Source organism: Mesocricetus auratus, unplaced genomic scaffold (assembly GCF_017639785.1).
Source record: "Mesocricetus auratus isolate SY011 unplaced genomic scaffold, BCM_Maur_2.0 Super-Scaffold_6730, whole genome shotgun sequence".
Taxonomy (NCBI): Eukaryota; Metazoa; Chordata; class Mammalia; order Rodentia; family Cricetidae; genus Mesocricetus; species Mesocricetus auratus.
The window spans coordinates 15,750,422-15,773,539 of NW_024429184.1; the positions used below are offsets into that span (position 1 = coordinate 15,750,422).

A 23,118-nucleotide genomic window follows, 5' to 3' on the forward strand; every position below is an offset into this window, starting at 1 on the left:
AAGGAACTTGCAAAGGCATTACCATACCTGACTTCAAGCTCTACTATAGACCCATAGTAAATGAAAACAGCTTGGTATTGGTACAAAAATAGACAGGTATACCAAATTGAAAACCCTGATATTAACCCACACACCTATGATCACTTGATTTTTGACAAAGGAGCTAAAATTATACAATAGAAAAAGAAAGCATCTTCAACCAACGGTGGTGGCATAACTAGATATTGACATGTAGAAGACTGCAGATAGTTCCATGTCTATTGCCATGCACAAAACTTAAATCCAAATGGATCAAAGACCTCAACATAAATCCAGCCATACTGAACCTCTTAGAAGAGAAAGTGGGAGGTACTCTTGAACGAATTGGTACAGGAGACCACTTCCTGAACATAACACCAGTAGCACAGACACTGAGATCGACAATTAACAAACTGAGAAGCTTCTGTAAGGCAAAGGACACAGTCAGCAAGACAAAAAGGCAGCTCACAGAATGGGAAAAGATATTCACTAACCCCACAGATGGCTTATCTTCAAAATTTACAAAGAACTCAAGAAGCAAGTCTCCAAAACACCAAAGGATCCAATTTAAAATGGGTTACAGGACTAAATAGAGAATTCTCAATAGATGAGTCTAAAATGACTGAGAGACACTTGAGAAAGTGCTCTACATCCTTAGCCATCAGGGAAATGCAAATCAAAACAACTCTGAGATATCATCTCACTTCTGTCAGAATGGCTAAAATCAAAAACACCGATGACAATTTTTGCTGGAGAGGATGTGGAGAGAGGGGAACACTCTTCTACTGCTGGTGGGTGTGCTAACTCATACAGCCACTTTGGAAATCAGTATGGAGATTCCTCAGGAAAATGGGAATCAGTCTACCACAAGAACCAGCAATTCCACTATTAGACATATACCCAAAACATGTACATTTATACAACAAGGACATCTGTTCCAGTATGTTCACAGCAGCATTATTTGTAATAGCCAGAACCTGGAAGCAACCTAGATGCCCCTCAGCTGAAGAGTGGCTAGATAAAATGTGGTACATTTACACAATGGAGTACTACTCAGCAGAAAGAAAACAATGGAATCTTGAGATTTGCCAGCAAATGGATGGCACTAGAAGAAACCATCCTGAGTGAGGTAACCCAGTCACGAAAAGAGAAACATGGTATGTACTCACTTATATATTAATTTTAGGCATGAAACATGGGAGTGTCAGCCTACAATCCCACAGCCAGAGAGTCTGGAAAACAAGGACCCTAAGAGAGATACGCATGGAGAAGGGGAACAGGACAGAATCTTCTGAGGGAATTGGGAGCACAGGTGGGAGGAGGAAGCTGGGAGAAAGAGAGGGGGTGAAGAGGAGGGGAGGGGAAGACATGGAGGAGCAGGATGGTTGAGTAGGGGAAAGAATAGAGGAGAGAAGGATGAGAGATACCATAATAGAAGGAGTCATTATAGGTTTGAGGAGAGATCTGGCACTAGTGAGATGTCTAGAGACCTACGGGCAATCTAACCAATAGTGGAGAGGCTACCTTAAATGCCCTGCCCCGATAATGTGATTGGCAACTTCCTTGTGTGCCATCCTAGAGCCTTCATCCAGTGACTGAAGGAAGCAGAGGCAGACACCCACAGCTAAACACTGAACTGAACTCCTGGAACCCAGTTGTAGAGAAGGGGGAGTGATGAGCAAAGGGGTTAAAGCAAGACAGGTGAAACCCACAGAAGTCACTGACCTGAACAAGGAGGAGCTCATGGACCCCAGACTGATGACTGAGAGGCCAGCATGGGACTGATCCAGACCCCCTGAATGTGGGTGTCAGTGAGGAGGCCTCAGCAACCTTTGGGGCCTCGAGCAATAGGTCAGTATTTATCCCTGGCATCCAGATGGACTTTGGGAGCCCATTCCATATGGAGGGATGCTGTCTCAGCCAGGGCACCCAGCCTGCCCTGGGTGATATGACAGACTTTGGAGATCCTCCATGAAGGGCCTCACCCTCCCTGGAGAGTGGAGTGGAGATTGGGGGCTTGGGGGTCTGAAGGGGGGGCGGGAGAGGAGAGGATGGAGAGGGAGCTGAGATTGACATGTGAAGCAAGCTTGTCAATTTAAAGAAGTTTGATCCCCCATGCTTTTATCAGCCAGCTGTAAAGGTTCCCACAGCCCCCATCTTGGGCTCAGTAGTGTATGAGAGTGGTTCATGAAACTCGATGAATGTTTTCATTTACTAGTTTAAATATCACTTATTTATATATTTAATTCTTTGTGCTCACCACGTTACCATAACTCCAATGCCCTCTTCATAGGCTTGTTGGGAACATCAGATAGCACAAGATTTGGAAAACCATTATAATGGTACATCTCACTGACACCAATGCTTCACTGATATCACAAGCATAACAAATCCAGTGCACTGTAAATGCCCCAAACACAGAAATATTTGTTGGTTATTCATTTATTCGTAGATACCAATGCAGCTGGGTACAAGAGAAGTGCAGAAATTATATACTGCAGAGTCAGAATCAACTCTGTAACTGCCACACCTCTGCCAGTCCAGACAGGCACTCCTCCTCACCTGCCCTGAGGCTGGCTTTTAAGACTCTGGGTCTGGTTTGTGGAGACAGAAAACCGACTCTTCTATTTATTGGCTAGAGCTATTACAGCCTAAGACAGATTGATGAAGGAAAAGCACTCTAATTTATTCAACTGTTCACGACACACAAGCTTTTAAAAAAGCCTTTATGGGTTGGAGAAATGGTTCAGTGTTTTAAAAGCCCTGGAACCCTCGTCTGGGCTCCATGGGTACCAGGCTTGCATGTGGTACAGATATACATGCAGGAAAAACACCCACACCCATTAAATAAATAGGTTTTATGATGGGGCATTTCCTTCTGTGTATATGTTTGTTTTATTGGTTGATAAAAAAGCACTGTTAGCTAATAGGGAAGCAAGATAGTTAGAACTAGGAGTCAAGGAGGATTTTGGGAAATGTAGTAAAGAGTGGAGAGTTGCCATATGATCCTGGGAAGAGAGGACGCATGAGACTGGCGTCCTTGGTAAGATAAGACCTTATAGAAATATATATACTAGTGTTATGGGTAAATACTTAAGACAGAAGTAGGCAAGGAGAAGCCCTGGATATTGGTCAACATCATTGTAACTAATAGAGTCTCTGTGTGTTATTTGGGGTTGACACAGCTCTGGGCTGGCGGGAAGAATGCTCATTACAGTTTTAAACCATTTTTTAAAAAAATTTTAAATATGTGTCTGTGTGTGCTCATCATGTGAGTGTAGGCACCCTCAGAGGCCAGAAAAGGGTTCCAATCCCCTGGAGCTGGAGTGAGAGGCAGCTCTGAACCCTCTAATATAGATGCTGGGAACTGACCTTGGGTCCTCTGGAATGGCATCATGTGTTCTTAACCACTGAACAACTCACCTGGATAGCCCTTCTAACATTTTTATTGTTGTTTGTTTATTTTTCAAGCCAGGGTTCCTCTGTGGCTATCCTAGCTGTCCTGGAACAACACTCTGTAGACCAGGCTGGCCTCAAACTCACGGAGATCTGCCTGCCTTTGCCCAGCCCATTCTGGGTGTGTCCATCTCTGGACTGGTGGTCCTGGGTTCTACAAGAAAGCAGGCAGAGCAAGTCAGGGGAAGCAAGTCAGGAGGCAGTACCCCCCAACCCATGGCCCCTGCATCAGCTGCTGCCTCTAGGGTCCTGCCCTGTTTGAGCTCCTTTCCTGACTTCCTTTGATGATGAACAATGATATGGAAGCATAAACCAAATAAACCCTTTCCTCTCCAGCTTGCTTTTTGGTCATGGTGTTTCACCAAAGCAATAGAAACCATAACACACTGCTATGATGCGGGATGTCCTTTCGTATGTTGTGAATATATGTTTCTCTTATTGGTTGATAATTAAAGCTGTTTTGGCCAATGGATAGGCAGAATTTAGTTAGGCAGGAATTCCAAACAAAGAGCTAGGGAAAGAAAGACAAAGAACAGACACCATGTAGCAGCCGAGGAGTCAAGAGACGCGGGTGTCACCAGTAAGCCAAGGCCACAAGGAGAAACATAGATTAACAGAAATGGGTTAATAATTAAGAGAGAGTTAGCCAGTAAGGAGCCTAAGCCATTGACTAAACAATTGTAGCTGATATTAAGTCTCAGAGTGGTCATTTCATTAGTGACTGCAGGACCAGGTGGATGGAGAGAACACTGGTCTAGTGGGACCAAGATAGATGGAGAAAAATCTCCTTCTACATCTCTATGGCTTTAAAAGCATTCTTATTAAGTTTATTTATTCATTTATTTGTGTGTGTGTGCACGAGAACAGGGCTCACAGAAAGATAAGAGGACAACTTGTTGAAGTAGGCCCTCTCCTACCATATAGGAGAGTCATCTTTTTGGTCTCCGCCCCTGTCTTTCTTATTTTTTCTGAGACAATGTCTTGTAATGTAGACCATGCTAGACCATGTGATCCTCCTGCCTCATCCTCTTGAGTTCGGGGACCATAGACATGTGCCCCAACAGGAAGAAGAGAAAGAGGCCTTCCTGTACATTGCTCATCAGCTGTTATTAATTGAACAATATGCCTGAGAAGATTAACTTATAAAGGGAAAACTGTTTAGAGACAGGGTCTCATGTAGCCATTTCTGATCTTGAACTTGCTATGTGACCAAGTATGACTTTGAACTTCTGATCCCCCTGCCTCTACCTTCTGAGTGCTGAGACTACAGACACGAGCCACCACACCCGTTTAGGTGACCCTGGAGAAAGAAACCAGGGGGTCCCAAATGTTAGCCACTCTACCTATGTCCCTTACCCACCAAAAAGCTCACAGGTTTCAGCCCATGGTTATTTGGCTCCTGGGCCTGTGGGGAGGATGTGGTGGAAGATAGCCATTCACTCCATGTCTGGGATACATGCCTGTGACCAGCACCCCTACCTCCCCACTAGGCTCTTCAAGTTTCTGCCATTTCAGTAGTATCAAGCTGACACTAAGCTAACAACAATGTCTTCCGGGGAATATTTCAGATCCAAACTGTAAATACTATTCCAGTTTAAAATAGTAGGCCAAGAGCCTTCTACAATTTTAATTGAGCCTATAGGGTGGAATCTCAACTCAGAGTCTCTCACTAAACTTTAAATTGCTTCTGGGATGGGACCTGGCCCCACAGCAACCCTTGTCCTAAGCTCCTTGGAGAATCTGGTTCCCTGGAGAGCAGGGTGGAATTCAGAGGAGAGCTCCTGGGTCTAGTGGCTGGGTGTGGCTTACCAGCTGGCCCAGGCACAGCCTGCTCGGGGCTGGGAGTACCAAGTGTGTCAGGCTTGAGAGTCAGTCCCCCTCTCCGTATTGCCCGGTGCTAAGCTCGGGCATGAGCTTGTAAGGCTAAGATTGCATCTTGGAGTCCCTGACCTTAGGAGTCATGTAGAGAACTAGGAGGGTACAGTAGTTAAAGAGGATTGGTCATGGCAAGACTGCACATCTAGCTGTTGTTGGAGCACCTCTGAGAGATGTACCTTGCCTGGCCTGCTTGGCACCCAGATGGGCAGGTGACCCAGAGCTAGTCACCTGTTCTCACCTTGGTACACTGGCCACGTTGCCATCCCTCTAGTCTGCTCCTGGAAGCAACGAACACAGCTTGGATGGGACCCCACACTAGGTGAGTTCTAGGTTACCTCTGGGTTGACCTGTCTCTAGATGAGTGGAGGATATTAGCAAAGGTGCATGGAGTGGTTTGGGGCAGGATTGGATGGACAAGAGAGTGATTTGTTTAGCTCTGAAGGCTGCAGCTTACAAGGGAAGAGGTAGTTATGCTTGTGAGAGAAACCATCCAGCAACTGATGGAAGCAGACGCAGAGATCCACAGCAACCAGGCCAAGCTCCAGGGGTCCAGTTGAAGAGACAGAGGAAGGATTATATGAGCAAGGTGGAGCGCTGTCATGATCATGATGGGAAAACCCACAGAGACAGCTGACCCGAGCTAGTGGGAGCTCATGACTCTTCACTGGCAGCTGGGGAGCCTGCATGGGACTGAGCTAAGCCCTCTGCTTGTGGACGAGAGTTGTGTAGCCTGGTCTGTTCATGGGACGCCTGGCAGTGAGACCAGGATCTGCCCCTCGTGCGTGAGCTGGCTTTTTGGAGCCCATTCCATATGGTGGGATGCCTTGGTCAGCACGGATGCAGGAGGGAAGGTCTTGGTCCTGCCTCAACTGACCATGCCAGGCTGTTGACTCTCCATGGGAGGCTTTACCCTTTCTGAGGAGTGTATCAGGGTGTGTTGGGGGGGGGGGGGGAGGTGTGGGGGAAAGGGAGCAGGGGAAGGAGAGGGAAATGTGGGTGGTATGTAAAATGAATAAAAATTTAAAAAATAACATTAGCTGATAGACTAATAGACTTCCATATGGATTTTTAAATACACATTTCATTTTGGTTATTTTCCACTCCCCTCCCTTCCCATGCTGTATCCCTACATCCTCCCCTCTTCCATTTTATCCCCAGGCCTCCTCCCTTAAAGCATTTCCCCCCCAGTCCCGTGGGCCCCTTTCTGACCTGGCCTTTCCCATGCTTGCTCTCAGCTGGACATGAACACTAACAATCAGCCGCTAGTATTCGAATATGAGAGAGAGCATATGGCATTTACCTCTAAGACTAGGCTATCATGCTTAAAATAATGTTTGTCCACTCATCAATTTTCTTGAAAATTTCATTTTTCTTTCTGGATGAATAAAATTCTATTGTATGTATGTACCACATTGACATCAGTGTTTAGAAATGTATGTATGTATGTATGTATGTATGTATGTATGTATGTATGTATGCAGTTGGTTAGTCTGTTTGAGACAGGGTCTTACTAGCCTTGCCTGGCCTGGAACCCTCTTTGTAGACCAGGCTGGCTTTGAACTTGTAGCTGTCCTCTTGCTTCTACCTCTCAAGTGCTGTTTACAGGCATGCACCATGCTTGAAATCAGGGCACATGACCAGTCCCAGGCAGGCAGCTCACACGTCACTTTGTCTATCCCGCGCAGGATCTTATGACATTTGGTGTACTGAGTCTCTTTGGAAGCAGAGCAGTGACCATCTTTGGCACAGGTTCCAGCTTCCAGAGGCAGAACAGTTTTGCATGCGGATGCATCTGCAGACCTCCAAATGGCATGAGAAGGCCTTTCTTCTTGAGTTTTTTCTCCCCGGTTAGTATGGGTGTGCCTCAAGGCCCCACCATCCTGAAGCTGTGAATTTTGAGGAGGCTTCCACAATCAGGTAAGATTCTCTATCTCCAGCCACATTTCAGAGCAGCCAAGAGGTCGTGGGGGAAGCAGGAGAGTTTCAGAAACTCACAAATACAGACAAGGTAGCCAAGGTCAGATAAAATGATTAAGTTCATAAGAGACTGAAGTAGAAGCCAAACACTGACTAAGCGAAGAGCCATGAGCTGGAGGGAAGGAAGGCTCAGTGGTTAAAAGTGCATATTGCTTTCCAGGAGGACTTGGGTTTGGATCCCTGCACCCACATTAGGCAGCTCACAGCTACCTGTAACTCCAGTTCCAATAGAGCCAATGCTCTTTTTGACCTCTGTGGTACATGGTATACATACATAGGCACCCCCCTACACCCACACATACAAAGAATAACCCCACACATATAAAGAAATAAAACCATTAGGAAGGTAGGAAACTTCATGATCACATGTGCGTGGTGGAGGTTCACAGACTGGAGGTACTCAGGATGTATGCTTGCCCCTGATTGGATCTGATAGGAAATGCAATGCATTATGGGTTTTCCTTCTTAAGTCTTTGCCACACTTCATTCTGGGTCATTTCCCAAGAACCTGGCTATGGACCTGGCCAGAGCCCATCCTCCTGGCTAGTATTTAATTAAAGCTTCCTTCAAATTTGGCTTTAAACTGTGGTAGTGGTCGTATTCTCAGTGGGTGGGATTAACAGTTAACTTCAAACCTGCAGTCCTATCAGCCTTCTGAGTGCTGGGATTAAGGTCAACACCACCATACCTACCACATAGGCTAGTTTCTGGATTTGATTAAAGGCATTGTGTGTTGACTCCATCAAGTCCAGTAATGACCGCGTATTTTCTGCCATTAGTATTCCTCTGGTTGAAAGACAGAATTTGAAATGGAAGTGGCCAACCAGACCATTGTGACAGAATTTGTCTTGCTGGGCCTCTCCGCTCACCCCAAGCTAGAGAAAACCTTCTTCGTGCTCATCCTCTCAATGTACCTGGTGATCCTGCTGGGCAATGGGGTCCTCATCCTGGTCACCATCCTCGACACCCACCTGCACACGCCCATGTACTTCTTCCTGGGGAACCTCTCCTTCCTGGACATCTGCTACACCACATCCTCGGTCCCCCTGGTCCTGGATGGTTTCCTGACCCCCAGGAAGACCATCTCCTTCTCAGGCTGTGCGGTGCAGATGTTTCTCTCCTTTGCCATGGGGGCCACAGAGTGTGTGCTCCTGGGCATGATGGCGTTTGATCGTTATGTGGCCATCTGCAACCCCCTCAGGTACCCAGTGGTCATGAGCAAGGCTGCCTATGTGCCCATGGCCATCAGCTCCTGGATGGCTGGTGGTGCCAACTCCTTGGTGCAGATCTCCCTTGCAGTACAGTTGCCCTTCTGTGGGGACAATGTCATCAATCACTTCATCTGTGAGATCCTGGCTGTCCTGAAACTGGCCTGTGCTGACATCTCCATCAATGTCATCAGCATGGGGGTGGCCAATGTGATCTTCCTGGGGGTTCCCGTTCTCTTCATCTTTGTCTCCTACATCTTCATCCTCACCACCATCCTGAGGATCCCCTCTGCTGAGGGGAGGAGGAAGGCCTTCTCCACCTGCTCTGCCCACCTCACTGTGGTGATCGTCTTCTATGGGACCATCCTCTTCATGTACGGGAAGCCCAAGTCCAAGGACCCACTAGGGGCAGACAAGCAGGACCTTGCAGACAAGCTCATCTCCCTCTTCTATGGACTTCTAACCCCCATGCTGAACCCCATCATCTACAGCCTGAGGAACAAGGATGTTAAGACTGCTGTGAGGGACCTGGCAAGTCACAGATGCCTCACGCAGTGAGGGAGGGACATAGCCTATGACCCACATGTTCTGATGGTTCTCATCTAGTAGCTTAATGCAAAACAATGCCAGGTGAGGGACAAGTTGCCTTAGAACCAATCAGAGGGTGTTCCGCAGGCTGACACCACCTGAGAGCTTATTGGCATACAGATTCCCTGGCCCCATTGCAGACCCACTGACTGGGGATCTGAATTTTAACAGGATTCTCCTGGGGATTTATATGCATGCTAAACCTGGAGAAGTATTGGTTAGGAGCATGGAGTAGATGTTGTCTGGACCCCTACTCGTGCCCAGAGGTGAAGGGGCCATCAGCGGGTGACAACATTCGGGGCATTTCTCAGCAGTACTGCCCCTAACTAAGGAGCTACCACACCCAATGTCGCAGCCTCTTCTCTGGTCAGCCCACACCCCGTGACCCATCAGCGGTAATCGGAAGGCTTGGCCTCCTGGTTACCATCACTTCTTGGGGCAGTTCCTGTTCTCCCTCGCTTAGGTCCTCAGCTCCCACAGAGCACACCCTGCATGAAAAATCTCTCCATCAGAGTCAGCCAGCCTTGGACACAAAGCAACCATGTCAGCACAGCCGGGTGCGTCGCCTGTGTGTGCCCTTGGCAGCCATTGCCTGGGCTGGCTCCCAGAAAGAAAAATGTGTGAGTTCCTTTTGCTTAGAGAAAAAAATCACTTCCTAAAAAGCATTTGCTGAATTAAACCCTTTTAATTGTTTTAAAGATAAGTCTTATGATACAGCTCAAGCTGACCCGTCACTCACGGAACTTGCCTCTGTTCCCTCAATGTTAAGCTTAAAAGTGTACACATACAGAGACTCTTAGGACACCCAGGTGGCTTTGTCCAAAACTTTCTTTTAACCTTCTTGCCTTCTGCTTGCTTGAAGACCCATGTTGCATGTGGTGAATGTCCTTCTTATGTTGGGCTTAGGCGAGGGCTCGGATGGCGGAACATTTGCCTCTAAGAAAGTGAACGTGGTCTCTGCCTTGAGGGCTGAGAGGTCTGTGGGTTGAGGGTCCCCAGTCAGAGGACCCTCAGGGCTTCATTTCCTCAGGCTTTAGAGAAATGGTAAAGCCCTGGTCAAGATGAATCCACACACTGTTGTGAGAGCTCTGTGCATCCGCCTTGTGGCATCCTGGACAATAGTGCTTATGTTCTTAAGGTGGCAAAGATGCTTGAAGAACTCTGATGCTAACATCCTTCTCCTCACCAAAAGATTATTAGTACCAGGGCGTGTGTGTGTGTGTGTGTGTGTGTGTGTGTGTGTCTGTCTGTCTGTCTGTCTGTCTTTCTCATTAGGATGAGTCTGTGTGTGTGTGTCTGTCTGTCTGTCTCATTAGGGTGAGTGTGTGTGTCTCTGTCTGTCTTTCTCATTAGGGTGAGTGTGTGTGTGTGTGTGTGTGTGTGTGTGTGTGTGTGTGTAGGTGCCCAGGGAAACCAGGGGAGGCCTGGAGAGCAGCTGATGCCCCGAGCTGTAGTTACAGGCTGTTGTGAGGTTGTGAGTCACCTGACTCTGGTGCGAGGATACTCAGAACTTGCCCTTAACCACTGAGCTATCTCTAATCGTATTGTATTAACTTTTAAAAGTTGGGGGGAGTTTCATGTAACCCAGGCTGGCCTCAAACTCCCCATGTACCTCGTTCTACCTCCATCACTCAAGCCACGGTCTATTTGTATTAGCAAGGCACCCTATTTTCCTTTAGGATCAGTGTTGGTTGGTCGCTTTGACGGAGACAGAGCTCCAGTTCAGAGTTATTATTCCACCTCCCTCCCTGCCTCTCTCCCCGCCTTCCTTCTCATTCATTCTGAGAAGAACCTCCAGTCCTTGGCCCTGTGTAAAGAGGCACATGCGTGGTCCGTATCAGCTGATGCTCCGCTCTCTGGCCCCAGGTGGGGGATACTAGGTTGAGGGGCTTTGACTAAGCAGGTGCTAGCAAAATTCTAGTTACCCTTCTGGACTTCTGATGTCAGAGCTGCTTCTGTCTGAGATACATCTTATGGCTCCCTTTCCAGGCCGGGTGTTTTCTTCTGCCTCCATGTTCTTTCCTTAGATGTAAAACCCTTTATTCTACGCTACACTGTAGCAGCAGGGATAGTGGAAAGAGTCCCTTCCTTACTGGGATCCAAGACTCCCCATAGACCAAAAGGATGGGTACCTACTGTGTCCTCTCTGGCCACCATGGCTCTGAGCCTGTTTCTGTTGGAACAACTGAATTAGTTAATAATGTTTAGTTACAAATAGTAGGAACCCAAAGTTGATCCAGTGTAGCCAAAGGACTACATTTATTTATTCATTATTTATATCTTATATATCCATTGTGTACATGTATGTGCATGCATGTGGGTGCATGTATGTGCATGGGAGTGTGTGTGTGTGTGTGTGTGTGTGTGTGTGTGTGTGTGTGTGTATCATAGGTGCCATGTGGAGGTCAGGGGACAACTTGGAGCAGTTGATTCTCTCTGCCACATAGTTTCCCTGGGTTTGGACACAGACTGTCAGGCTTAGCAGCAGGTGCCTTTACTCACTGAGCCGTCATGCCAATCCCTACTCATTATTTTATTTTGTGTTATTTTATTTTATTAGAGAGAGAGTCTTGTTATGTAGCTCAGGTTGTCCTGAACTCTATCTTCCTGCCTCCACACCTTGAGTGCTGGGCTTATAGGCAAGCACCAAGATGCTCAACTATAATTGTAATCTTATTAGTTTATGTGACCTAAGAGTGGGAGGTTAGAGATGCTGGCCTACAATAGACAGAGATATAAAATGAATGTCTGTACAGGAATTCTCTGCCCCCTCCTCCTTCTAGGAGAAATAATTTATCTAAATTCTCTACAAGAGATGTAACAACGAGCAATCCTAAAGTTTAATTGACAAATTCTTATTGTATACTCATGTTGCTCAACATGGTATCTCTCTGCACATTGGGCTGTTTAAACAACTTTTAGGTATACGATACATTGTCATTAACTATGGTCACCCTAATGTGCTGTAGAGAACATGAACCCATTTTTCTCATCTAATGGAAACCTTGTATCTTTTGATCAACACTTTCTCCTTAGACACCACCTCCAGTCACTACACTACTCTGTTGTGGTGTGAATGTATGTCTCCCACAGGCTCATGTGTCTGAACAGTTGGTCCCCAGATAGTGGCACTGTTCTGCTTCTAGTTCGGGTCCAAACTCTGCTTCCTGGTCTGCTAAGATGTGAGAACTGCCCCACGCTCCTGCCACCACAGACCTAGCTGCTCCAGGCTTCTCCTGCTGGGATGGACCCAGTGAACCATGAGCTAAAGCACATTTCTCCTCCCTTGGGATGCTTTTGTCAGGCATTTACAACAGCAACAAGAAGGAAGGAGCTTGTTGTTCCTATGGACTTGATATCTGTTGATGCCACATGGAAGAATGGCCGTGCTGTGCAGTATTTGTCTTTCTGTCCCTGGTTATTTTACTTCATGGAATTCAGGTTAATCCTTGCTGCAAATTAATACTTCACCTTAGGCCTTCTATCCCTATTTCATTATTTCAAATAGCCATCTTCTGTAAGGCTGGCAAAAGGAACTGAATATTGCCTTAGCCTTATTTATAAATACAACTCATGGATACAGAGGGTTCCAAATTAGGAAATCTCAGGGGTGTATGATCCCCCCATCCGATCCAGGATGTTTCCTTTCATAGAAAATTGAAGCCCAGAAGGGGACATGGTACATGTTCAGGAAGTTTCTACCCTATTGTACCATATAGTTTAAAGGGAAGTAGCATTTGTTAAAAGCAGGACTTGTTTCAAAATGCTCACATGTCCTTGAGAGAAAACATGCCTTTGTTCTACACAGATGTGTGTGGTCACTTGTAGCAATGGCTCAGATCTCTCCTCTGGAAACAGTTCTGTTGTGTAGCTCTGCATGGCCCTCCCATTTGACACTGGCTCAGTTGAGAGACTTGGTTCAGTCCAGTGGGATCTCTGTGAATGTGACAAAGTCAGAACACAAAACAGTGATTAATTCTCGGGGACTAGGGATAAAGAGGAAGGGGGCCTGCTCGGGGATGTGATGAAAATGTCTCAGAGTTGGATACAGGTGGGATTTGCACCACATTATGAATGCATTATATGTCCCCAAATTGTCCACTTTTATATAGTTTTATGTAATTCAAATATAACTTCAGTAAAAATATTTAAATAAAAACTAACTTAATCTTTTACAGAGCAGATGATGATTTATGTAGGACTTAACAGCTTGAGCCATCTGTGTCACCACAACAAGCCCCACCCACTCACCCCATTAAGGCTCAGAGAACATCAGGGAAGAGGGGATGGAAATGTGTAAGAGCCAGAGGTCTGGAAAGACTGATGCAAAATTAAGTATTCTGGATATGACAGAGCCGTTGAGTTCACAGACTCACAGCACCAAAACCAAATCAGTCCACATTCCAGAATGGGGACCTATTAGCAGTCAGTGACCACTGAAGTGGGAATCAGTTTTCTTTAGCCATGTGGCTTGTGGAGGTTTCCTAAGGTGCCTACACCCATGGCATATACATAGCACTAATTAGATTCAGGCAGTTATATAACAATAAGAAGGAAGAGGAGGGGTAAGAGGTTAAATTGGAAGGATATGTGGTACAGGGAGCCTGGGAGGGACTGATCTGCAGAGCCTGAGGCTTAGACATCATTTTAATACATTGTGTTCTTGTGTAAAATTATAAATAAATAAAAATTAAAAAATAAAACAGAAATTCAGTCTTAAGGTCTCTGAGGACCCATTAAAAATGGACAAATGATTTGTTGGAAGATTTATCCAGGTTACAGGTGTACCAGTAGCCTGGGCATGGCGGGGCACAGCTGTGAGCCAGCGCTGAGGATGCAGGGGCATAATTGAAACTCTGAACACAAGCCAACAAAACTCTAAACCAGATGACTAATAAGCACAGGAAAAGTAGCTCCACATCATCCTTCACCAGGAAGTTGTAAACTCGACACATCATGAAACCCTCTGCTCCCGGACCTGGTGGCTTCACACCAGGACCAGGATGCCAATGCCAGGGACAAAATTTGAAGAGACTGGCTGGGCGGTGGTGGCGCACGCCTTTAGTCCCAGAACTCGGGAGGCAGAGGCAGGCATATTTCTGTGAGTTCAAGACCAGGCTGGACCGACAGCCTCCAAAACAATACAGAGAAACCCTGTCTCGTAAAACCAAAAAAAAATGTTTTTGAAGAGACTGGAATCCTTCTAATCTTTTGTTGAAAAATAGCTTGTCATTCCTTCACAAACACTAAACACTGAGTTAATCATGTGATCAGTGATTTCAAACGTGATTGTGTGTGTGTGTGTGTATCACAAGCACATGAGACTGTGGGTGCACACCCATGTATGTGCAATTCAGATGCCAGAGGGAGGCACTGGGTGTCTTTCTCTGTTGCATTCTGAGTTGGGATCTTATGACAAAGCTCTCTGCTTTGTCTAGGCTGACCAGCCAGAGAAAGGTTGGGACCCAGTAGTCTCCGCTACCCATTGCTGTGGCTATCTATGGCCAGAGAACCACAGCAGGCTCTTTGTGTAGGTGCTGGAGATTCAAATTCAGGGCCTCATCCTCACAGAGCCAGCACCCTCACCCACTGAGCCACCAACAGTCTCTTTAGGCAGGTTTTTACACTGTCTTCAACAGTATAAAAAGGAAGGTTGCTGTGGAACATTATTTTAACTGTGTAAAGGTGTGTTACATTTGTTTATGTTGCATTTGTTTAACTATGTAAAGATGTGTTGCATTTGTTTCATTTGCCTGCCTAAGGAACCTGATTGGTCTAATAAAGAGCTGAACGGCCAATAGCTTGGCAGGGTTGGGGTAGGTGGGGCTGGCAGAGAGAGAAAATAAGTAGGGGGAGGAATCTAGGCTTGAGAGAGAGGAGAACAAGAGGGAGAGGAGAGAACCAGGGAGATGACTGGGATCAGCCAGGCAGTCACCAGCCAGGAGACACAGAGTAGGACACACAGAAAGGAAGAAAAAAACTAAGACAAAACATAAAGAGAAACAGGTTAAGTTATAAAAGACATCCAGAAATGAGTATAAGCTAAGGCATTCATAATTAAGATTTTGGAGCTGGTTGGTAGCCCTAAAAGAAAAAGCTTGATACGTTTGGTGTTCCAATGTGAGGCTGATATTTCCACATAGGACTGAGAAAGCTGAGAAACAAAGCAAATTAAAAAGAAAAAACCAGACATGGCTCCTTTCAGAGGCTCTGCCAAACAGCCTTATTCATACTAAGTAGAAACGTCAAGCTAAGTAAAAAGTCTGCCACAATGCAGGTTGGACTGGCCCACAAGCTTGGCTCTCACAGACCTGAGAAGGGGATGGAGCCTGCAGCAACTTAGCAGTTTAAGGTTTTGCTCGTGCAAATAGAAAAAGCTGGAGATATGCAGTAAAGACACATCCAGATGGGAAAAAGCTCTAAATAGGTTACAGTGTGTTTAAAGTTGTGCTTAAGAAAGAAAAGAAAACGGGTATAGACAGTCATAGAAAAAGGAACATAGTTTATAAATAATAAAAAATGACTGTGTAGAGATGGAAAACACCCAGGGAGACTGAATACTGTATGCTGCTACATTGACTTTGAATTTCTTGGATGCCGCTGAATGAACGACAACTGCTGAGAGGCATGGGATTGTAAAAGGGACTGCTGACTTAAAACCATTCTAGATGCTTTAGGAATGCCTTAACTTTAAAATGGAAGTCAGAAAATATACTGCCTTGGGGAAAATGTTGGGCATTCAAGGTTGATAGGGATCAGGTTTGATTGGGGAAGACTCCCTGAAAAACCTGGCTATAGACATAAAGAAATAAATTAAGAAAAACTATAAGTGACATATATTTTACCTGCTCAAACATAAAATAAAAAATCATCTTTTGTTGGCTTGTGCACAACACAGTCAGTCCATACTTGCATTAATGTAGATATGTATTTTACCTTTGAAATTTTGTGTTTTCAGAGCAAGGGGTGACCCAGGTGATCCATCCTCTCAGAGAACCTCTGCTGCAGTTTCCTCAGAGCTCTGCATCCAGAACAGCTTCAAGGCTGCTGGATGAGATGATCCAGCCTCACAGATTATTCTAGAAAAGACTTCAGATAGGCCTTGCACAGAGACTGGACAGCACATGTTATGGCTAGTTTTCCCAGGAAGTTACCATTTTATCTCAGTCTTCTCAGGTTCCCTAAAGATGCTGTCACCCTCAGACAACAGGAAGCAGTCTAGACAACACAACGCCCACATTCCCAAGCTGTAGGATGGATGGCTTTTGGTCATTTGGTGGGTTATGGATGTTTGTCTTTATTCAGGGAGGAATATAGGTAGGGGGAAAAAGACAACTATTGACCTCAAAATCCATTAGCACTGATACAAATTCAAAGTTATTTTGTTACACTGAGTATGTGTTTCTACTCCTGGCTGGGGTAGTGTACTTATGTATCTCATTTAAAATGTAAAGTGTAATTAAGAAATGCAGGTTAGTAGTCATCTATAATAATCAATCTTGTAGTCATATCAGATATGTTTTCAAAGTTAAACAGATATATTTAGTTAGTAGATGTAGCCTTCAAACAGATCTACAGAATATGACATTAAGATGTTTAATAACTTAAGAGTTTTCATGGTGAGACACATCTGTTCCTGGAAGCACCAATTTACTTCAGAAAAGATGATTGACAATGGAGAAATTCCATAAAAAAATTTGCTTTCACTGTATCAAAGCTAGGCATTTGGGCAAAAATTGCCCTTGCCTTCACTACTGACAATATGCTGTATAACCTGGACAAGAAGGACACAAAGGAAATAGACTGTCAAACTTTGCCAAAATAAGGCAGGACAGTCCTTGAAATTCCTGTTACATAGAAAAATCTGCCAGATATTTTTCAGGACTCAAGACAGACAGGCTTGTTGGGACTATTAAAGCTAAAATTTAAAAACGGAGGTGGCCAAGGGACTTAGTGGCCAATGCTGGAAAGAAACACAGCCAGATGGGAAATCTAACCAGAGAGGCTGAACTTCTAAAGACTCCAGAGCAAGAGCTGAACTTCAAAAGCGCTGTGTCGGAAATGTAGTGCCCGATGAGCTCAGGAGCAGCCTGGATGCAGCCGAGGAGAGGATTGCTGAGCCTAGGCAATGTCCCAAGAACCATGAGGCAGCTACAGAAAGCCCAACACAGGAACAATAAGAATATCAGCAGCAAAAGAAAATGAAGGAAAGAATGTTTGGAGAGTGTGAAGTGCTCTGAAGATAAAGATTGGAGGATGGCAGCCCCTGATGGGCGTTGCACTGAGACTTATGCCTGTACTAGGTGTGGCACACACCTGTGATCTCAGTGTTTGAAAGGTCAGTGTAGGGGATTGGGACTTCAGGAACATCCTTGGCTATCTAGCTAGTTTGGAGGCAGCCTGAGCTATAAGAAACCAAGCACCAAAAAACAAACAAGCAAAAGCCTTATGACTAGATTTAATTGCTGACCTTTTTATATAAAGAGTTTTTTTTCTTGCCAATGCAAACAGTAACTATTGAACACGTAAATAATCCATTCCCATGGCACACTGTCTACAGTTTTAAATTTTACTTAAAATTTTTCACAATTCCTTTTTATTTATGTGTATGGATATGCACCAGGACATCTAGGTTTCCTCAGAGGCCAAAAGAGGGTGTCGGATCCCCTGGAACTAGGGTTGATTTTCTTTTAAATGCTTTTTTGTATGTGTACAGGTGTTTTGCCTGTGTGTGTCTGTGCATCATATGGTGCCTGACACCCACCAAGGCAGAGGATGGCGTTGGGTCCCTTAGACCTGTACTTACAGTACTTACAGCACTGTAAGCTGCCATGCCGGTCCTGGGAACCACATCAAGATCTACAAGAGCAGCGAGTGCTCTTAACCACCGAGCCACCCCTCCAGCCCCGTCCTTTGTTTTTAAAGTAAGAATGCAAAAACTTTTACAAAAGGATCAGAGTGAAGACCTCGTCCAACTTTACACAGGCGTCTGGTATATCTTCCTAACATTTGACGACAGCAATTCATTTCAATAATTAACCCTTTAATGGATTCATCCAAACCACTCAACTTTATTTTTTATGAACCTAACCCGATCTACCCTCGCTTAAGCTCAGGCTGAGTAATTTATTTATTTAATTAATTAAATGTGTGTGTGTTCATGCATATTTGTGTCAAGGGGGTACACAGGTATGTGGGGGTACATGTGACAACCTCCGGTGTCACTCCTGAGGAACACTGTCCACCTTGCTTTGAGACAGGCTGTCTCATTCACATATGCCAGGTAGGATAGGTTGGTTGGGCAGCAAGCCTCATAGACCTACCTGTCTCTGCCTCCCCAGCTCTGAGATTTCAGTATGAGCAACAGTGCCAGGCTTTTCTACCTGGGTTCTGAGGATCTATCACAGGTCCTGTTGCTTGCAAGGCAAGAACATTATAGACTAAATCAGCTCCCCAACTCCAGTTTGCTTAGCATAAATTAAACTGAGGTAATTTTATTCCAGCAAGCACAGGACACAGGGCAGGAGCTTCGTTAGCTAAGGAACATTCCTTCACAGCGAGAGTTCAGATTCACAAGGAGCTGTCTGCTATTGTCTAATTGGATCTATGGAACACAGGTCCCAATTCCTGTGAGGTCTTTCGGCAAACTTTAAATCGCCTCCGGGATTACGACAGGCCCCGAACAACTAGAACTCTAAACTTTTCCAGGATCCTTGATAAGCTCTCTGGAGAGCCAGGTAAAGGGCAGAGGGCAGACAGCACAGAACACACAGGCCGGGCACAACTCCGGCCGCAGCTGGCAAGTTCACTCCAGTTGTCATTACCTTACGTCTTTTCACTGGGAATGGGGACAGGCAACTAGAGTAGGGAGTAACACAAGCCCCTCCAGTTGCAGCCAGCTGTGTATTTCCTGTCTTTACTGTGCCCTCTTACGGACGACTGTCTCCTGAGACAGCCAAGCAGAATTTCTCTGTTCCAGGTCAGCAGACAAGGCTGGGTCAGGCGAGCACAGTGTGAGTAGTTGAAACCATCCTTTTCCTAGCTCAGAGAGCTTCCAGACTCTTCTCACCAGGGACTTCCAGCTGCGTGAGCTCCCATCCCCACCATGGACTTGTCTGCCCAGTGGACACAGGCAGGGTTCTCTCTGTGGCCAGACCTTCTTCAGGTAGGTGAGGGGAGGAGCAAAGGCAGGAATCAGAGGATGGTATCCAAGGTTAGACCTTGGTTCTGCCTTCCGCAGCTCTCAGGCTCTTCGTAGGGGAAAGGAGGCGAGTGTGTTCAAGGAGTCCCAGCCGGTGCAGGGACAGGGCAGAATGAGGGGGCATCTGTGGAGGGGCAACAACGGAAGAGGAAAGTTTCTGCTTAATGTAAGGCCGCCTTTCTAATCATCAAGGCTGCCTGACGAAAGAACGAGAGATGTGAGCTACACAGCAGGGGCTCAAAACAATTGGGAAATGTTTTGGTTTGTTTTCCTGGAAGACTCATGCAGCCGAGGAAGGGAAGTTACTTCACAGCACCCCCGCCTCAGCTGACATCTCCTTTGCCTTGAGCTGCCCCTGCCACGGCTTACATGCCCTTTGCACAGTGCTGACATCTCTAAAACCAGATCTCCTTTTCTCCAAATGTTCCCAGTGCCTGCAACTCAACGTCTCTGATAATTGCATGATGATGGCTTCGTCCTGGGTTTGATTTCTCGCACCCATCTTCCCTAGCAACAGGGTAACGGTCAAAGATACAGTGGGTGGAGCGAGGGCCCCACTCACCCCACTCAAGCCTGTCTACAAGGTAGATTTCTTAGAGCAGTGGTTCTCAGCCTTCCTGATGCTGCAACCCTTCAACACAGTTCCTCATGTTGTAGTGACCGTAGAATTATTTTTGTTGCTACTCCATAAGTGTAATTTCTCTACTGCTGTGAATCATAGTGTAAATATTTGGTATGCAAAATGTCTGATATGGGACCCCTGTGAGACAGTTGTTTGATCACCCCAAACGGGTCTTGCCCCACAGGTTGAGAACCACTGACTTAGAGGAAGGCGTGATACATCTGTTGTCTGTGACTGTCCTAGAGAGGATGAGAATGAAAAAGCTTCATAATTGGCCTTTCTGCGCTCCGTAGACATGTTCCGGCACGAATGGTAGACAGGGACAAATACGGTGCGAGAACGCCTAGGGGAGAGTGGAACCCAAACACCCGGCCTGCTCCTAGCCCTGTGGTTCTCTCAGAGCTTCAGGCCCCTCGCTGTTTTAAAACACATGCTTTTTATTTACTGGTATGTGACATTCGCACTCATATGTCACAATGCTCCTGTGGAGGTCAGAGATCAACTTGAAAGAGTTAGTTCTCTCTTCACATTTTCTGGGTGCTAAGAACTGAACTGGGGTTGTCAGGTTTGGCGGCAAGTGCCTTTACCCACTGAGCCATCTGACCCCGGTTTCCTTACCTTTAACTCGAGAAGTCAAGGCTCAAGGCTCTCTCTAACACAGAGGTCTGTAGTCCCTGCAGCACCTGGTTCCCTCCTAGAGCAAGACCTCTGTGAGCCTGGGTGGATCTGTCTTCCTCACTCTGCAGAATGAGCTACGCTGACTCTGCTGTGGCTTTGATACTCAAGCCAGCTACGGAAGGGCTTGAGTTAGGAGCTGCGACTGATGCAACCGCTCCAAAGCACAGTCCAGCTTCACAGGGCACACAGGAGGGCACAGGACTCTTGTCCTTCAGGGGATGGAGCAGAGTAGGTCAACTGTAGAGCTATGGGAGAGGGGATGTGGCTGCACTTCTGTAAGGGCCACCGTGTCTGGCAGCCCACAGACTCTGTATTGATCGTGCAAGCCGGGGCAGCACCCATCAAGCTCATAAGAAACAAAGGGCAAGACAGACACCATGCAACAAGCAGAGATTCTGGCTACACCCTAACCTGCCTGGCCTCCGCCCACCATACTACCTCCTCGTGGAGCTAAATTATCATAATACTACTGTAAGGGCACATAATTAAGCTAGAAGAGGGAGAGGTGAAGCCAATAGCTAACATTACCATGAGTGGCAGCAGTCTAGGAGAGTGGAGGAATGGTTCTGGGACAGGTAGGGGTAGCCAGAGGAGTCCGTGTCTCTCCCCTCTTCAGGAACCATGTAGCATTCTAAGGGCCCTCTTTGTGGTTTTCATGTAGCCCTGTATGCACAAAGAGACACGCCCCTTCCTTCAGGCATGCCGGCTCCACTGGCCTCACTAGTTCATGATTTCCCGTGTATCACGGTTGGCTAAGCTTCTAACAGCTTTTTCCTGCTTGAACTAATACTGCATTCTATCAGGTAACCTGACAATGAAATTTATCCCTTCACCACTGATTTTACAAGCCGCCATCGAAAGGGTAAATCTAATTATACTTTCTAGAAACATACCTATATATTTGCCCCAGTAAATGCTTGTTGTCTTCTGTTTTCATGAGAGGGAAAGAGAGTATGAGAAATGGAGGTGACCAACCAATCCATAGTAGCTGAATTTGTCTTGCTGGGGCTGTCAGATCACCCAACACTGGAGAAAACCTTCTTCATGCTCATCCTCTCAATGTACCTGGTGATCCTGCTGGGCAACGGGGTCCTCATCCTGGTCACCATCCTCGACGCCCACCTGCACACGCCCATGTACTTCTTCTTGGGGAACCTCTCCTTCCTGGACATCTGCTACACCACATCCTCGGTCCCCCTGGTCCTGGATGGTTTCCTCACTCCCAGGAAGACCATCTCCTTCTCAGGCTGTGCGGTGCAGATGTTTCTCTCCTTTGCCATGGGAGCCACAGAGTGTGTGCTCCTGGGCATGATGGCGTTTGATCGTTATGTGGCCATCTGCAACCCCCTCAGGTACCCAGTGATCATGAGCAAGGCTGCCTATGTGCCCATGGCCATCAGCTCCTGGGTGGCTGGTGGTGCCAACTCCTTGGTGCAGATCTCCCTTGCAGTACAGTTGCCCTTCTGTGGGGACAATGTCATCAATCACTTCACCTGTGAGATCCTAGCTGTCCTGAAACTGGCCTGTGCTGACATCTCCATCAATGTCATCAGCATGGGGGTGGCCAATGTGATCTTCCTGGGGGTTCCGGTTCTCTTCATCTTTGTCTCCTACATCTTCATCCTCACCACCATCCTGAGGATCCCCTCTGCTGAGGGGAGGAGGAAGGCCTTCTCCACCTGCTCTGCCCACCTCACTGTGGTGATCGTCTTCTATGGGACCATCCTCTTCATGTACGGGAAGCCCAAGTCCAAGGACCCACTGGGGGCAGACAAGCAGGACCTTGCAGACAAGCTCATCTCCCTCTTCTATGGGGTGTTGACCCCCATGCTTAACCCCATCATCTACAGCCTGAGGAACAAGGATGTGAAGGTTGCTGTGAGGAACCTGATGGGTCAGAAATGCCTCACTCATTGATAGTGAGAGAAGAGGGTCATTTTCTGGTTCTGTGCACACCAGGACTCTGCTAGGAATGGCCACGTATTAAGCACAGACTCGCTCACTGGTCCTGCTGATCTGTTTGGACTGAGTTCTTCTTGAGTGTCTGAGGCTGAACCATCAACTCTTAGACTAAAGGCAGTGGTTGCACTAAATGACCCTGAATCAGGAAAAAAAGGTTGTGAAAATCAAACATTCTTTGTATGCCAAAAGAAAATAAGCAATTAAAAACTTGGTGAAAAATATGCTTCTCTCTTTATCAGTGAAGACTATTTGGGATGTGTGGGTCAATTTTGTGTTGTTGCTGTTGTTCTACTGTACAACTGGGAACACACTGAGAAAAACTCACTTCTTGTTCTATTTTGATTTAGATAGAGTCTTGCTGTATGGCCCAAGGTGGTCTGGAGCACACAATTCCCATCCAAGTTTCAAGCATTTACTTTACTTCCAAAGGTTCCCTCGTGTCCTCTTGCAATCAGTTCACACCTCCAACCTCCTAGGTAATTTCTAGGAAGTTTTGTTTTCTCTAGAAATTTCAGACAAATAGAATGTGT

At 46.3% G+C, this 23,118-nt stretch overlaps 2 protein-coding genes across 2 annotated transcripts; both read left to right on the forward strand.

Annotated features, from left to right (window-relative positions):
• Positions 1-8,138: 8,138 nt before the first annotated feature.
• Positions 8,139-9,095, forward strand: LOC101833863 (olfactory receptor 13C7-like). The gene has a single exon (XM_005078890.2). It carries the CDS (start codon positions 8,139-8,141, stop codon positions 9,093-9,095), a length of 957 nt encoding a protein of 318 aa, XP_005078947.2.
• A 12,491-nt stretch (positions 9,096-21,586) lies between these two features.
• LOC101828568 (olfactory receptor 13C7-like) lies at positions 21,587-22,747 on the forward strand. Its single transcript, XM_005078777.3, has one exon. The coding sequence runs from the start codon at positions 21,587-21,589 to the stop codon at positions 22,541-22,543; it is 957 nt and encodes a 318-aa protein (XP_005078834.2). The 3' UTR covers positions 22,544-22,747.
• The last annotated feature ends 371 nt before the right edge of the window (positions 22,748-23,118 follow it).